We start from the raw sequence: 15,940 nt of genomic DNA, 5'->3' as shown, positions 1-15,940 counted from the left end.
ACAGGCCAGCACTTCTGCTCCCTGCCCCCTCCCCCTCCCCCCCAAAGGGCCCTGGATGCCCAGAACATGAACCAAGCGCCTGGCCAGAGGTTCAGGAGCTGTGTGGGCTCCCCCTCACCAGAAGTGGCACTGTATCTCTGGTTTCTGTGAGAGAAAAGCGGCCTCTGATAGCCGCGGTGGGTGTGTGACCCCGCCTCCATCCCAGGATGGGCTCTTGTTTGCTGTCCCAGCAACCTTTGGGGTTAGAGAATGTGTGATCTTTGTGCGGTGCCATCTCCAGGATGCTTGGGGCACCTCTGAAGGACACATTAGGTGATGAAGGGAAGTGAATGATTGAAGATTGGCCCAAGTTGGACATAATTCTGAACTCTGAACTTGGGGGAAAAACAGGAAGGCAAAAGTAAGTCAGGGCAGCCTGCAGATGTCAACTCTCCCTGGGACACACTTGCCTTGTCAGCATCCCGTCCAACGTGTGCTCGTGGGCGTTTCCCACTCGGAGTTTTGGGAGGGGCTATCTACCTGCTGTTGGACCAGGGGGCCTGCCATGAGGGCATCAGGGACATCTTTGAAAGGGCACGCTGCAGCATTATTATGAAGAGACTGCCCATGCCATGTGTTGGCCCTCCCTACCCCAGCCCAGTGCTTCCCCTTCCACACCCTCTGCTGTGCTTCACCCATGTGCATTTACTGGGAGGCATTTCTGACCCTGCCACTGTGCAGTTGACAGTGCCCCTGGGCTGGTGGTTGTGCCCTTTATGCAGGTGTTCTGGGTACTGTCACGAATCTCCAAGGACTCGGCGGAGTAAGGCACCTTTCCCCCACCTCACTGTAGGCCCTGCAGGAGTGAGACCTCAGCTCTGCCCTCTCCTGGTCCATTCATGAGCCTCTGACTCTTGTCTTCTACATCAATGACACATCTAGGTTGTTTCAGCCTGTACAGTATGGCCAGAAACCTGAGGGGCGCACAGTGGCTTTCCCCAGCACACACCCACCCCGGACTGCCCCCTCCACCACAGCTCCTGCCGTGCCCCAGGGCCATGTGCGAGGGCGGCCACCAATTGCCACGTTCTCTGCGAATCCAGATGCAAAAGGTAGGCTTCCCGTGGTAGTCTGTTGCTGCACCTGGTGGGGGCTTTCTGGGAGAGCAGTGACCGTCGAAACTTACGGAGCAGGGGCACGGCCAGCTGCTGCCCAGTTCTCTTCCTCCTCTCTCCTGGGCTTTCTCCCGGAGCAGAGCTGTATTCGGTTGAGTTAGCTGTGGCTGGTGAGGAAGATGTGCCTGGCTGGCAGAATCATTCTCTTTCACGTAGGTAAAGGTCAGTTGTTGGAAACGCGTGATGATGTCTCCTCTGTTGTGCTTTGTGTCCTCACCCCAACTCCACTGGTCATTGCCTTGCAGAAGGAGAGGGCCAAGGGCAGACCAGGCAGCACACTGTTCTGACACATCCAGCGCCTTCCAGGCGTGTGTGCAGAGGCAGGCTTGGTGCCCGTGTGCTGTGTCCCAGTGAGGAGGGCCGCCCCTCATCTCCCACACGCCGTGTGCCACTCGGGGGCAGCCCTTGGCCATAAAGACAGGCCTGGTGGCTGCCTTACCTCCCCCTTCTGCTACGGTGTCTCTCGGGAGACAGTGTGAAATAACGTCTGTTTCGTTTCTTTAGAGTTTGGGTTTAAGCACTGCGTCTGATTAAGCACCTCTAACAGCTTTGCACAAACAACCCTTATCGATTACAGCGGCAGCCGCCCCGTTTCAGACCTCTCAGGCTTCCACCAGTGCTCCAAGACACCAGCCCGCCTCGACCTTCAGCACAGCACCTAGCCCAGCCCATCCTGTGAAACTCCGGGCTCAGACCACTGCCCCGGCCTCCGGCCCGGGCCCACCCCAGCCCCAGCCCCAGGTCCCTCACCCAGCTGGGCAGAGCACCCTGCCGCAGGGGCTGGTGCTCACCTCGCAGGCCCAGGCGCGCCTGCCGAGTAAGTGGCCTTGCAGTGCATCCCGCACCTCTTCCCCAGACAAGCTGTGTTCAGACCAGCTATGTGTGAAGAGCCTTTGCTGTCCACTTCCTTTCTCTTCTCCCCCTACCCAAGTGCTGCCTGAGTCTGAGGCCAGCGTCCAGGCCTGCCTGTCCTCTCGGGCTCCTTTCTCCACCCCCGCGTGTCCACTCTGCTGGTCTCCTGCACTCGCACACGCACGCTCTCTGGTCGCGCATGTGTTCGTCTGCCCCAGGGCTCACCTCGGGAGCAAGGCGCATCAGGTGAAAGCCGTGCCTGTGTAAACTGGCCTTGGAGCTCTCAAACCCTGACATTGTCTCCAGGGACTGCCTGTAGCCAGGCTGGCTGGGCATCTCGCTCAGAGGCATCATGTGGCAGCACTGTTGCTAAAACATGTCAGTTTCATGGGAACGCCCAGATGGCAAGTAGGCCTTTGAAAGAATGGCCCAGACAGAGCGAGCTTCCCTGACTTGCCCTTCTGCGTGGAGGGCATGGCGTCTCTCCGATGCCCTTTGAGTACTCATGACTGACGAGCTATGCTGTGGCTTCCGGGGACTGTGGGGTTGGGTGGGGGGCGCATTGGACATCAGGGTCCACTGAGTCAGGGCATTTCTTTCCTGTTGCCAGGAGAGAGGGTGAGTCTCCTGCACAGGAATAGCCCGAGAGTGGATGGGTGGCCCTGGCCTTCTGCTCGGGTGGGAATCTGTCCTGCTGGGTCTGTGCGTGGGTGCTCTCACTAGGCCAGGGTCCTTCCCCCTTGGGAGCAGTGCTGCATTCCTGCACACACACATCCCTACACCGTTCTTTTCCTCTTTTCCTGGGGGGCAGGAGGTCATGGAACCTTTTTCTAGTCTTTTCTAACCTTTCCTTTTCTTATATCACTAATGATTTTGGCATGGATTTCCTGGGGAGGAACAGAGACTCAAATATCAACCCTGAGGTTCATCTCTGTGAGACATCTTCCATCACACCTGAAGCCTGTGCTTTTCTGGCTAGGGTGCATATGGCTTAATCCCAAGTGAAGTTTAAGAAAATTGGTTTTAGGGGCTGGAGCGATAGCACAGTGGGTAGGGCATTTGCCCTGCATGTGGCCGACCAGAGTTCGGTTCCCAGCATCCCATATGGTCCCCTGAGCACCACCAGGAGTAATTCCTGAGTGCATGAGCCAGGAGTAACCCCTGCGCATCACCAGGTGTGACCCAAAAAGCAAAAAAAAAAAAAATGGTTTTAAGCACTTTATATTTTGCATTTCTTCACAGTAATCATTGTAGATTACTTAGTGTCTGGGTCAAGTTACTGTGAAACTTGGTGTCTTTGTGTGACGTGTATTTGTGTCTTAACATCTTGATTTCTGCAATAATGAACCATATTCAAGTGTGAGCCACTGGTGAGCAGCGCCAGTGTCAGCATTTAAACACGTTTCCAAATTTTGAAGAGGTTCTGGGTATGATTGGACCTAGTTTGTTATTCCATGTGTGGTGGTACCATCTTGTTCACAAATTGGACATGTGTTTTAAACATCCAGAAAATTGTCTATGAGGTTGATATGAGAGTTTCGAGTATTATTAGTCTATCTTTGCTCTTTCTGGTCTTTGCTCCCTTCTTTATTGGCTGGAGAGAAAAGTGAAATGTTCCTTAAGTTTAATTCTTATCTAGTATCTGAAATCCTACCAGCACTGTCTTAAGTCAACCCTTACAATCCTCTGTTCACTAGGATTATTGTTCTTCTGTGTAAATATTTTCTGAAAGTGGTAGGAAGCACGTCAGCAGCGTTTTCTGGCGCTCCCAGAACGGAACGGTGGCTCACACACACTCTTCCCATCCTCCTTTTCTCTGCCTTCCCTCAGGTGGCGAAGTCGTCAAGATTGCCCAGCTAGCTTCCCTCTCGGGCCCACCAAGTCGAGTTGCACAGCCGGAGACCCCTGTGACGCTGCAGTTCCAAGGAAACAAATTCACCCTGTCCCACAGTCAGCTCCGGCAGCTCACTGCTGGCCAGCCACTGCAGCTGCAAGGTGAGCTGCACGGGGCGGCCTGATGCCCGGCCCATGAGCCGCTCGCAAGAAGGATCGCTTCACCAGAGGTTGTTGTCAGTTTTGTTTCTCGTGACCTTTTCTGTTCTGGGGAGCCACACCCAGTGGTGCTGGGGCTGTTCCTGGCTGGGGGTTGTTCCCAGAGGAGATGGAGCAACTGTATGCACAGGCTACACACATCTGCTGGAGCTGTGGGGGAGGTGTCGGTTCTTTCCTTCTCACTCTGTTTTGGGAGGCTATGTTTAGAGGCTAGTTCTGGCTAATGTTCAGGAGGCCCTAGAGGGTGCTGGGGATCTGACTAGGGTTGGCCACGTGCATGGCAAGTGCCTTACCCCTCTATACTTTCCAACTACCAGCCAATTCTTCTTTAATGGTTTCTGCCCTTTGAGAAGAGTTTCCTCCTTAAAATGGAAGTAGAGGACCAGAATGATAGCATGGTGGGTATGACACTTCCTTTGCATGCAACCAGCCTTGAGTTTGATCCCCGGAACCACATACGTTTCTCCAAGCCCGTCCAGGACTAAGCCCTGACCAGGTATAGTCTGGTATGGCCCCCAAACAAAACAAATAAGAAAACCCACCAAAACCCAAAATTGAAAAATTTCTCTTTTAGTGCGCTGATTTGTCTTGACAATGCCAAAGAAAACTGGCTTTCTAGGTAGAAGTGTTCATTTCTGCACTGATCTTAAGATTCCAACATTAAAGCCTTTGTCTAGAACGTGTCTAGGTTCTGAAGAGAACGAGGGGTGTGTTCCATTATTCCTGGCTGGAGCGATAGCACATCGGGTAGGGCATCTGCCTTGCACGCAGCCAACCTGGGTTCAATTCCTCCATCCCTCTCGGAGAGCCCAGCAAGCTACTAAGAGTATCCCACCCGCATGGCAGAGCCTGGCAGGCTCCCCCTGGCGTATTCGATATGCCAAAAACAGTCATAACAAGTCTCATAAATGGAGACGTTACTGATGCCCACTAGAGTAAATCTAAGAACAATGGGAGGACAGTGCTACAGACCACCTTCCAGAGGGTCCTGATCCAATTACAGAGTCACCATGTTCCTTGTTTAATTGTCATTTAAACAAGGAATTGTCCTGTGTTTTTCTCCAGGTTTTTTTTTTTTTTTGATCTGTTTGGTTGTTTTTTTGTTTTTTTGTTTTTTGATTGATTGGTTTTTGGTTTTGGACCACACCTGGCAGTGCTCAGAGCTTACTCCTGGTGGGGCTCAGGTGCAAGGATTGAACTTCGCTAAGCCACATGCAAGATAGAATGCCTTAACTCACTCTCTAACTCCAGCCTCAGGCTTTTAAATCAGTCTTTACATTTGTTGTTATTTGGGGACTGCTCCTGGTGGTGCTTGGTGACTCATCCTAGCTTGGTACCTTTATTGCTTCAGGTGGTACTTGGGGAGGACTATGCAGTGCTGGGATTTACCTGAACTGTGCTTCTGGCCCACTTGCCATGCTCTCGGTCTGGCTCAGAGGAGCTGTCCTTCATGCCTTGACCTCTGAGCAGTTGCAGGACATGTTTCTGTCTTGGCAAGGTGGGGGTGCCTTTGGGGTTCAGAGAGCCCAGGGAGGAGAGTGAAGACACTCACTGTGCTTTGTCCGGCTTTCCGACCTAGGGGCGAGGCCTTTGTGACCACCTCTATTGGAATGGGCTTTTATTTTATTTTTTTAATGTCTTTGTTTGGGGGCCACACCCTTCAGTGCTCAGGGCTTACTCCTAGAGGCCTCCTAGAGGGCTGAGGGGACCATATGTGGTACCAGGGAAGAAACCAGCAGCCTACAGGGCAAACACCTTAACCCCAGTGTTATCTCTCCGGCCCCTGAGCTTTTATTTACTTGCGGTGGTGACCATGCGTGGTGCCTGCAATAAACCAGAGAAGTCCTCCTTTTCTGAGCTGAAATGCCAAGAGGAATCCACCCCGAAGGCTGGAAAGGCCATGATCCTTCCACAGCCCCTACAGAACCACCAGTGTGGGTGCTAAGAGCCATGCTTGTAAATGTCTTTTCTTCCTTGTAGCTGAGGTAGGCCAGTATACAGTGCATGGCTAGGAGCTGGGACTGACTTCCCCCTCCAGCCCTTGAACCCATGGGCCTCTTTGGTGGGTGGGGTGGTTATCCCCTGCCTAGAATAAGAAGCCAAGGAAGATAAAAGTGGCATTGAGCAAAGCTCAGTGTGTTGCTTCAGTTCCTCATTCACTGAGACTTTTTCATTTTCCTTCGAGTGATGGAGCTCTGGGCTGGCTGGTTGGAGTCCAGCCGAGCCTGGAGCTTCTGTCTCTTGCCTTGTCCCGGATGTGAGGGTGAGTGTGGCTGCAGCTTCTGTACCCCGCCCAATGGTGCCCATGACTGTTCTTGCAGGCAGCGTCCTCCAGATTGTGTCCGCCCCGGGCCAGACCTACTTGCGCCCACCAGGCCCCATGGTGATGCAGACAGTGTCCCAGGCGGGGGCCCTGAACGCCCTTGGAAGCAAGCCCCCAGCCACCGGCCCTGCACCCTTGACCTCGCAAGGTAGGGTATTTGAACTAGGAAGTCCAGCAGAAGCTTCTCTGGCTGGGGGCTTCCCTCTTTAGTGCTCATCCAAAGTTACTGGTTGGATATTAGCAGGCTTCTCTCACCCTCATTGTTTTCCCTCTAAGTGAAAGTCTTGAAATAAAAAATGTCAATAGAGCCATTTTGGGAGTCACACCCACCTTAGGGGTTAGATGGGAGGTCAGGCTTCAGCATAGGGGTGGAGACCAGCATTCTTTGGAAGATGCTTGTGGGTGAGGACAGTGGGCAGCATTGGGGGTGAGGGGCTCTACACTTCGACTGGTGACATTCGCTTTTGTAGTTGGGGTTCCTGGTCGAGCGGCAGCTAACCCCCTGGCTGCAGGAGAACCCGGAATGACCCCCAAGCCAGCTTCACCCATTGGAGGGCCCAGCCAGGTATAGTACAGCTTCTGACAGCTGCTGTTTTACAAGGGGTGGTTGTGTTTTTGTTCCTTCAGAAATATCCTGGTGGGGCCGGAGTAGTAATATGGTGGGAAGGCCATTTGCCTTGCACAGGTCTGACCCAGGTTGAATCGCAGCACCCCCGTATGGTCCCCTCAGGGTTTCTGGTGGCTCAAAAAGAACAGAAAAAAATGTCACTCTTAACTTTTGATATTTTTGGAGGAAAGATCACCCCTTGACAGTGCTCTGGGGTCCATGTGGTATTGGGGTCAGGCCCAGAGTCCAGTGTACAAAGCCTGGACTGTCAGTTGAGCTGTTTCCTGGGCTCAGAAATTGTGAAGACATTTTTCTAATGAAATGAAGCAGCTTCGGGGGCCAGGAGATAGGGCAGTGGTCAGGCTGCACCCTATCAGGCCTGGACCAGGTTCAGTTCCAGCATGCCATGGTCTCGTGAGGTTCACTGGATGTGACTTTTGAGTCCTAGCCTCTCAACCTCATGCCCTTGCACTGGACCCTGTTCAGGACCCAGTTGCCTGAGGCAGAGGAGGGCACGGCCTTTGGAACCCCACTTGGGAGATTACCCTGCCCCAACAAAAGGTTGGAATTGTAGAGTCCTCAGGCTTGTCTCTTGGCTCCCTCCTTCCCTCAATGCCCCAGCACCCCAGCAGGCAGTGCCACAACAGCTCTTGATGCCTTGTCCCCCAGTGTAGGGTGGTCCCTGTGCTCTGCACTCTGGGGTCTGGTGCAGGCGGCCCGCTGACAGCATGTTGCTGCGTGAGTAACCATTTCCCTCCCTCTGCCTGTGGAAGGAGGAGAAGAGCCGGCTTCTCAAAGAACGTCTGGACCAGATCTACCTTGTCAACGAGCGGCGCTGCTCTCGAGCCCCCATCTATGGTCGAGATGTGCTGAGCCTCTGCTCCCTGGCAGGGCCCACGCGCTCTGTTACTCCCCCTTCACAGAGCCATACAGAGCTGATCCTCACCCTTGCCCAGCGGCGAGAGAGTCTCCAGGACATCATGGACAGGTACGGGCCTGTGGACACTTGCTCTCGCAGTCACTGGGCGCTGGTGGTCACCACACGCTACAGCCACTCATGTCTCCAGTCTCGGCTATGAAGGGTCATGTGGTCTGGGGTCACTGTATCCCACAGTCCGAGCTCTTCTCTGCCCAGGTTAGGACCACCTTGAGGTGAATGTGGGGAGCAGAACGCAGTGCTGTGTTTCCTCCAGTTCACTGTGGGGGCATCTATGTCCTGGTGCTGGTGCTCATGCGACTGTACAGAACCTGCCCACTGGCCCCCTGAACCATCATCTTCACCTGCTGGGGGTCATTTTCAAAATGGTGGTTTGGGGGCGTAGGGCATTTGCCTTGCACGCGGCTGACCCGGGTTCAATTTCCAGTATCCCATATGGTCCCCTTAGCACTGCCAGGAGTCATTCCTGAGTGCATGAGCCAGGGATAACCTCTGTGCATCGCCAGGTGTGACCCAAAAGCAAAAAAAATAAATAAAAGGTGGTTTGTTTCTGTTGTTCAGAGTTAGAGGTTTGCTCTTGGTTCGGGGACATTGTGCCTTGGTCAGAGACAAAGTCTTTGATTTTAGCCAAGTTCCAGCTCACTGATTGTTCCTTTCATGGATCATGCTTTTGGTGGTGTGTCAAAAAAGTTGTCACCATAGTCAGAGATTTTTCCTGTTGGCTGGTCCATGTTTCTGCATTTTAAGGTCCGTTTCTTTTGACTTGGTGAGAGGGTATGCAAGCAACCATGCTGTCAATGATGGCGGAATCTCAGAGGAAGTCTGGAAGTTGGACGGTGTCGGGCCTGACTGCCTGTCTCTCCTCCAGTACTGAGCTGGCTGTTCTGGGTGTTCTGCCTCCCCATGGGGACTCCAGCTCTCTCTGGCCTCTACACTGCCACTCTCTGTGATTCGATTGGATTCACACTGAATTCATGAAGCTGAAAAGAACTGCTGCTTTGAAACAGTGCCTTTTCCTCTTGTGCATGGATATGAACAGACCCTCCCACTCCCTCTCTCCCCTCCCCACTTGTGTCCTGGGCTGTGTAGTCTGGCACGTGGTATGTGGTAGCCAGTCAGGGAAAACTGTCTGTCTCTCCTTGTGGCCCAGGGCCACAGCAGCTTTTAGCGCATAGCTTCCCCTAGCCTTCCAGGAGATAGCAGTGACCACCCAGAATATTCTTCAGTGGACATACCACTGTACCATGACTTCAGGTGGTTTCTCTGTGGGCCAGTGGCCTTGTTGCCTCTAAGTCACTGGAGTTGGGTCCCCTTGGTCATCTCTTCTCTCATCCAGGAGAGAGATATTGCATAGTGTGAGGCACGTGGTTGGGTGACAGGGCTTGTGTTCTCTTCCTCAGAGTGCTGTGCGTGATCCCTGCGGTGGTTGCCGCACCCCCGTCCTTATGGGTGGCGAGGCCGCCCTCCCTCTACAGCCACAGAATGAGACTCTTTCAGCACCGCCTGAAGGAGTACACAGCACCCTATGCCCAGCAGCTGCAGCAGATCACGGCCCTGCGCTCGCTGCAGTTCCCCGAGCTGCGTCTGGTCCAGTTTGACTCAGGTGGGAGATCAGCGCCCCCCACAGCCCCCGCCTGCTCGATGAGTATGGGGCCCTGTTGCAGTCCTGAGGCGCCTCTGGCTCTCTTGCTCCCCAGGAAAGCTGGAGGCACTGGCCCTTCTGCTGCAGAAGCTGAAGTCGGAAGGGCGCCGGGTGCTGATCCTGTCTCAGATGGTCCTCATGTTGGACATCTTGGAGACCTTCCTCAACTTCCATTACCTCACCTACATACGGATCGACGAGAACGCCAACAGTGAGCAGCGGCAGGTATGGAGGAAGCTTGGGGGCCACACTGGCACCCTGAGGTCCGGCCCGGCCTGTCTCCTGCTCCCTCAGCCTTACTCCAGGGGCTTTTGCCTGTAGAGTGCCCTGGCATTGCCTGAGGGTACAGGAAAAGCGCACTTCCCTCCCCAGGAAGATTGTTTCCATTGGGGCCTACAAGGTGAGCTGACAGCCACTGTTGGATGGGATCTGACCTCGACTTCCTCCGAGCAGTGAGGAGAGATGTTGGGGTCAGTAAGAACCAGAATCAGAAATGGCATTGCACAGTTTAGATTGGGAAGAATTCCTAGCTGATGAGAACTGAAAAGTGTCAGAGTTTTCCAGCTCTTGTCAGGAAGACTCACGGCTCCTGCGGCCTTTCCCTTAGGAGCTCATGAGGAACTTCAATAGAGACCGACGGATCTTCTGCGCCATTCTCTCCACCCACAGCCGTGCCACTGGTGTCAGCCTGGTCGAGGCAGACGCAGTGGTATTCTATGACAATGACCTCAACCCTGTAATGGACGCCAAGGCCCAGGAGTGGTGTGACCGAATCGGGAGGCGCAAGGACGTGCACATCTATAGGTGAGGGGCGAGGGCCACTCGCTGCGTGTGCTGTGGCTCTGAGCCCTGGTCGGGATATGTATGTGCTCACAGTACCAGAGCGCTCTGCAGAACTGCCCTCTCTTCTATGCAGGCTGGTCTGTCCTGTCCTTGAGCATTGCTCTGGAGGTTGTGGTGTGGCTCATTTGGGCTTCGAGATAGGGAAGCCTCTGTGCTGTCAGCTTTACAAGAGCAGTTTCTGATCAGAGAGAGAGGTCGGGGGAGGTTGCTCACCCAGATTTGATCCCTGCTTTTCCTGAGCATCCCTGGGAGTGGGGCCTGAGTACCGCCAGCTGTGCCCAGTTGCCTTCTTCCTCTCCCTCAATAAAAAAAAAAAAAGAGAAGGGCTCCTGTTTCAAGTTGTTACAGGAGTTAAAATGTAAATCTCTTAGTAAAGTGGCAACTGAAGAATTCAAATCCATATTTGTCACCGATGTGTGGGTTGGGAAAGGTGTTCTGCTCTGACTCTCTGGGGAGGCAGATGTGTGCCTCCACCCCTTGTTCTTCTCTCTGGGTGCCTCTGCTGAGCACCAAACCTCCCTGCATAGTGTGAGCCACACCCACTGATGTGGGTTACTCCTGGCTCTGCACATTGGATGCTTGAACCCAGGTCGGCCACATGCAAGACAAACACCCTCCCCAGTGTACTGTCATTCTGGCCTCCTCTTCCTGTACAATTTTGCCTATGCTAGCTGGTTTCGATTCCTCAGCCCCTCTCAGAGAGCCCAGCAAGCTACCTAGAGTATCTTGCCTGCACAGCAAAGCCTGGCAAGCTCCCTGTGACTTATCCAATATGCCAAACACAGTAACAAGTCTCAAAAAAATGGAGACGTAACTGGGCCCGCTAGAGCAAATCTATGAACAACAGGAGGACAGCTACAGTGTTTCACCAGACACTTGGTGTCACTTAGCCCCAGTGCTGTGTCCCTGCACCTTCAGCAGTAGTAAACAGTCCTTACTAGAGACAACCCTGAGGTCTGTGTTCCTGTTCTTCTGAACTGTCTCACCACAGGACACCCCGCAGCCCCGCAGCACAGTAGCCCTTTTTCCTCTCCGTCTGCTCAGTGTGTATCTGTGTCTGTAGCTGCACCCAGTGGAGCAAGCATCCTCACTGTGAGCCCTTTCCTCATACTCGCCCTCTGTGAAAACTAATGAGAAACGAACATTTCCCTCTAGAAGAGAGTCCTTGGCTTCAGACAGAGTCATCCAGGAGGACAGTGCTCTGAGCTCTCGACAGTGTGACTCAGTCTCGGGATTGTCTAAGTCACACCCAGTGAAATAAAGCTCAGAGTGCAGCAGAAAGAACCTAGAAGCGAAGGTGTTTAGGCCAGCTGGGGCTAGGAAATGGGCTGCAGCTCTCCCAAGTGGCAGTGAGATGTGACCTTTGTTGTAAGCACAGCACTGAGACCAGCAGTCCAGGCCAAGTGGGTAGCTAAAATCCCCCAGACCCACCGCCTCAGCTGCTGCCCACCTGCTTCCTGGGAGCAGTGTGAGGGGCCCCCACGTATAACCTGCCGTGGTGCTGCTGGTGACCTGTTGGGCATGCTTGAGGTTCCTGAGATCCTTTGCTCATAGGCGAGCTGGGACCATGTCCAGAGAAAATGAGCAGCGGGTGTGGGGAGGTTGGAGCCTCCGGGCCTAGGGTCCCACAGAGGGTTCTGCTCGGGTCTCTGCAAGCTCCAGGGCCCCACACGTGTATGTGTGCTCTGCAGGCTGGTGAGTGGCAATTCCATTGAAGAAAAACTTTTGAAAAATGGAACCAAAGATCTAATCCGCGAAGTGGCTGCTCAGGGCAACGACTACTCCATGGCATTCCTCACACAGGTGCTGCCCTTCCCTGGGAGGTGGGGTCCAAGAACACACACATGGGTCCTGGTTGGGAGGCGTCCTCCCCAGCAGGGGCTGCCCAGGCTCTGGGCAGGTGTGAGTAAGGGGCCTCTTGTGTGTCCAGCGGACGATCCAGGAGCTGTTTGAGGTTTATTCTCCTGTGGATGACACCGGCTTCCCTGTAAAGGCCGAGGAATTTGTCGTCCTTTCCCAGGAGCCATCGGTCACAGAGACCATCGCACCCAAAATTGCCAGACCCTTCATCGAGGTGAGGCCTACCCAGCCTCACCAGTTTCCTGCCCTCTGGTTACAGTAAAGGGACCATGGCCTCCGAGCCACTATAATGCCCAGCCTGCAGCTAGGGGGCCGCTCCAAGTTGCCACCCCCTTATCTGTGCTCTTTCCTGCTGTCCCTTACACTTTGCTTTGGGGGGGGGGGGTGGGTTGGGGAAGAACAGCCTTTCAAATGATGCTTTTATAGACCAGGGGCCTGTTTGGCAGTTCCCAACCAGTGGGGTCGGCAGGTTAATGTGAGCAGCCGAGACTGGCATGCCAGCCACCTTGAGGTTTGGGTCAGTATATGGTAGCCCATCTGCAGAGATTCAAGAGGTGTTGGAATCTTGTTGGGCAGTGTTCCAGGCCTAGGTACAGTGGCTCCTGTACCCCCTTATGAGGATGGGCCTAAAGGACCATGCTGGGTTGCAAAGGAACTAGTGTGGGACCAGTTCCGTATCAGGGCAGCAGGAAAGTGTCTGTGATCAGAATACAGGGCATGAGTCTGATGAGAGACATGGGGTCTGTTTTGAAACCAGAGGCTGTGGGGTGGGGGTGCCAGGCCAGCACTGGAGGACACAGGAGTATGGCATGGAGAAAGGGAGTAGGAGCAGAGGCAGCATCGCTTCCAGGGGGGACAGTGGTGCCAGGAAAGGATCCTTGTGGGCATGATGTCATGAGGACACATGGAAGGTGCCCATCGTCCCCTAGGTGAGTCCCACCTATGTCTGCCCCTGCAGCCACCGCTGGTGGCAGAGTGGCATGTCCCGTGCAGGTCAGCAGCAGTGGTAGACTTGTTTTGGTTTCCCATATGGTTCACTCCTGGTTGGGGGACAGGCTGAGCAGGGAGCTGGCTGCCCCCTATGTCAGACCACACATACACCAGTGCCTTGGGAGTGCTGCCTACCAGCCTGACAAGAAGGTTCTGCGGTCATTTCTGGTTACCGCTGTCAGGTCTGGGAGGCCCTGATGCGAGGCCAACAGCAGCTAGCAGGAGCTCGTGAGCTAAGAACAGACTCACAGCAGCCTGCATGATCACCCAGGCTCTCAAGAGCATCGAGTACTTGGAGGAAGACACGCAGAGACCCCTGGAGGAGTCAGAGCCCAGTGACCCTGGCAGGTGGAACGAAGAGCCCTCGCACTGGGGAGAGCTCGCGGACTTCATGGAGCAGGTAGGCTATGGGTGACCCTCTTTCTAGTGGTGTAGAAAGAAATGAAAGTTAGTCACTTGCTGGTCTCCCATTTCAAAAAATCTGTTTCAAAACAGCTTACTCCAATAGAAAAGTATGCTTTGAATTACCTGGAATTCTTCCACACCTCCATCGAGGACGAGAAGGAGAGGAACAGGGAGGTGAGAAACTCAAGGGAGTTCAGGCATTGCCTGCTCTGTGCTTGTGGGACACGAGGGACACCAGCCAACGCTCACTGGTATAGACCCACTAAGACCAAGTGCTGTCCTAGGTTGCAGGCAGCAGGCTCTCGGCCTGGCCTGGCCTGGCTTTGTGTTGCTGACCAGTGCTCGGGGAGACAGCGGGGCCGGGCACAGGTCTTGGCTGAGACCTCCCCCACCCACCCTGGGCTCTCGCTGCAGGATGCTGTACTCGCTGCCATGCAGGAGTGGGAGGCCCGGAATGCCAGGAGCCTGCAGGAGCAGGAGGCCAAGGCACAGCAGGAGCAGGAGCAGGACGAACTACTCACCTATACCCGGGAAGACGCCTACAGTGCGGTATGGGCGGCAGGGCACCGGCCGGACTCTACATGTCTGGCCCCTTGAGGTGTGGTGGTCTGCTGCATCACCCAGCCTTGATTCACTGTCTCTCTGCGGGCATGGACTTGCTTGCTCTGAACATGATGCAAAAGTGTTTAGGTTCTGGAGTGATGGGACAGCGGGTACAGTGGTGACCTTGCACATGCCCAACCTGGGTTCACTCCCCAGCATCCTGTATGGTCCCCTGAGCACCACCAAGAGTCATTCCTGAGCACAGAGCCAGGAGTAACCCTGAACATCGCTGGGTGTGACCCGACCCTCTCACCCATAAAAAAATGTGCTGGGGGGACTGGAGTGATAGCACAGCAAGTAGGGCGTTTGCCTTACATGAGGCCGACTTGGGTTCGATTCCCAGCATCCCCTATGGTCCCCTGAGCACTGCCAGGGGTAACTCCTGAATGCAGAGCCAGGAGTAACCCCCGTGCATCGCCAAGTGTGCCCAAAAAGCAAAAAAAAAAAAAAAAAAGTCACCAATTCCAGCTGAGCCCTCCTTTCCCCTAGGAGTACGTCTGTGAGGGTGCTGATGGACAGACAGAAGTCATGCCGGTAAGTCTCATGGCTCTGGGCCAGGTCAGTTCACCTGCGGGGAAGTGGCAACTCACTGCTCTCTCCCCTCTCCCAGCTCTGGACTCCGCCCACGCCACCCCAGGATGACAATGACATCTATATTGACTCGGTCATGTGTCTCATGTATGAGACCACGCCCATCCCTGAGTCCAAGCTGCCTCCCGTGTACGTGAGGAAGGAACGCAAGCGGCACAAAACGGACCCTTCAGGTACGTGCTGTGTCCGCTACCTCTGTTTGGGAGCAGAAATGGGGCACTGTACCCCGATCCTGGCTTCCTGAGTGCTCTGCCTGACTTCTCCCTGCTATGGCTTAATGGAGACGCCTGTACTCAGCTGCAGGGAGGAAGAAGAAGCAGCGCCACGGGGAAGCCGTCGTGCCCCCTCGGTCCCTGTTTGACCGTGCCACACCAGGCATGTTGAAGATCCGGCGAGAGGGGAAGGAGCAAAAGAAGAACATTCTGTTGAAGCAGCAAACGCAGTTTGCCAAGCCATTGCCTACTTTTGCCAAACCTACCGCAGAGTCTGGTGCAGACAACCCTGAGTGGCTCATCAGCGAGGACTGGGCGCTCCTGCAGGTGAGCCAGTGAGGAGGACTTGGCTTGGGTCCCACTGACAGCTAGTGTGCAGAGCCTGCTGATCTACTTTGCCTGAAATTTGTCCCCAGGCTGTAAAGCAACTCCTCGAGCTGCCTCTGAACCTCACCATTGTGTCACCGGCTCACACACCCAACTGGGACCTGGTCAGTGATGTTGTCAACTCCTGTAGCCGCATCTACCGCTCTTCTAAGCAGTGCCGCAACCGTTACGAAAATGTGCTCATCCCCAGGGAGGAGGGAAAGGTACGCACAGAGGCCCGCATGCTGACTCCAGCTCCCGGCCCTGGGGAGAACTTTGGGGTCCCCCTCACCAGACCCCAAGACCAGCGCTGCTGAATATGCAAGGGGGTTAGGAGGGTTCTTAAGTGCTGAAGGACCCTGGGTGTAGTACTGGAAGAAAACTGGCAGTTGAGTGGCTGTGATGAGAGGTCCAGAGGAGGCTTTGTGCCTGTCCCTTCACCTTCGGCCACTGGCGGAGTCCCTGGGAAGGGGTATGGGTGGCTCCAGTGACTGTCCTCTAGC

The 15,940-nt window shown here is 54.5% G+C and overlaps 1 protein-coding gene and 1 non-coding gene across 16 annotated transcripts in view; both read left to right on the top strand.

The window, feature by feature from the left end:
* EP400 (E1A binding protein p400) overlaps positions 1-15,940 on the top strand; it is an 81,249-nt gene that overhangs the window by 48,376 nt on the left and 16,933 nt on the right. For 13 of the 15 annotated variants that reach the window (XM_056115509.1, XM_056115506.1, XM_056115505.1 and 10 more), the window contains 18 exons: positions 922-1,091; positions 1,732-1,971; positions 3,837-4,001; positions 6,380-6,529; positions 6,852-6,946; positions 7,762-7,976; positions 9,326-9,528; positions 9,623-9,792; positions 10,175-10,371; positions 12,102-12,213; positions 12,341-12,484; positions 13,532-13,660; positions 13,756-13,839; positions 14,080-14,214; positions 14,758-14,802; positions 14,879-15,032; positions 15,157-15,398; positions 15,488-15,661. In XM_056115509.1, coding sequence (XP_055971484.1) covers positions 922-1,091; positions 1,732-1,971; positions 3,837-4,001; positions 6,380-6,529; positions 6,852-6,946; positions 7,762-7,976; positions 9,326-9,528; positions 9,623-9,792; positions 10,175-10,371; positions 12,102-12,213; positions 12,341-12,484; positions 13,532-13,660; positions 13,756-13,839; positions 14,080-14,214; positions 14,758-14,802; positions 14,879-15,032; positions 15,157-15,398; positions 15,488-15,661 — 2,824 coding nt within the window. The remainder of the gene's footprint in view (positions 1-921; positions 1,092-1,731; positions 1,972-3,836; positions 4,002-6,379; positions 6,530-6,851; positions 6,947-7,761; positions 7,977-9,325; positions 9,529-9,622; positions 9,793-10,174; positions 10,372-12,101; positions 12,214-12,340; positions 12,485-13,531; positions 13,661-13,755; positions 13,840-14,079; positions 14,215-14,757; positions 14,803-14,878; positions 15,033-15,156; positions 15,399-15,487; positions 15,662-15,940) is intronic. The other 2 variants (XM_056115512.1, XM_056115510.1) reach the window with 1 other exon arrangement.
* LOC130024997 (small nucleolar RNA SNORA49) lies at positions 9,853-9,980 on the top strand. Its single transcript, XR_008792634.1, has one exon. It is a non-coding gene; the product is annotated as a small nucleolar RNA SNORA49 (small nucleolar RNA).

Source organism: Sorex fumeus, unplaced genomic scaffold, assembly GCF_029834395.1.
Source record: "Sorex fumeus unplaced genomic scaffold, SorFum_2.1 ptg000029l, whole genome shotgun sequence".
NCBI lineage: Eukaryota > Metazoa > Chordata > Mammalia > Eulipotyphla > Soricidae > Sorex > Sorex fumeus.
This window is presented reverse-complemented; position numbering and strand designations above follow the sequence as displayed.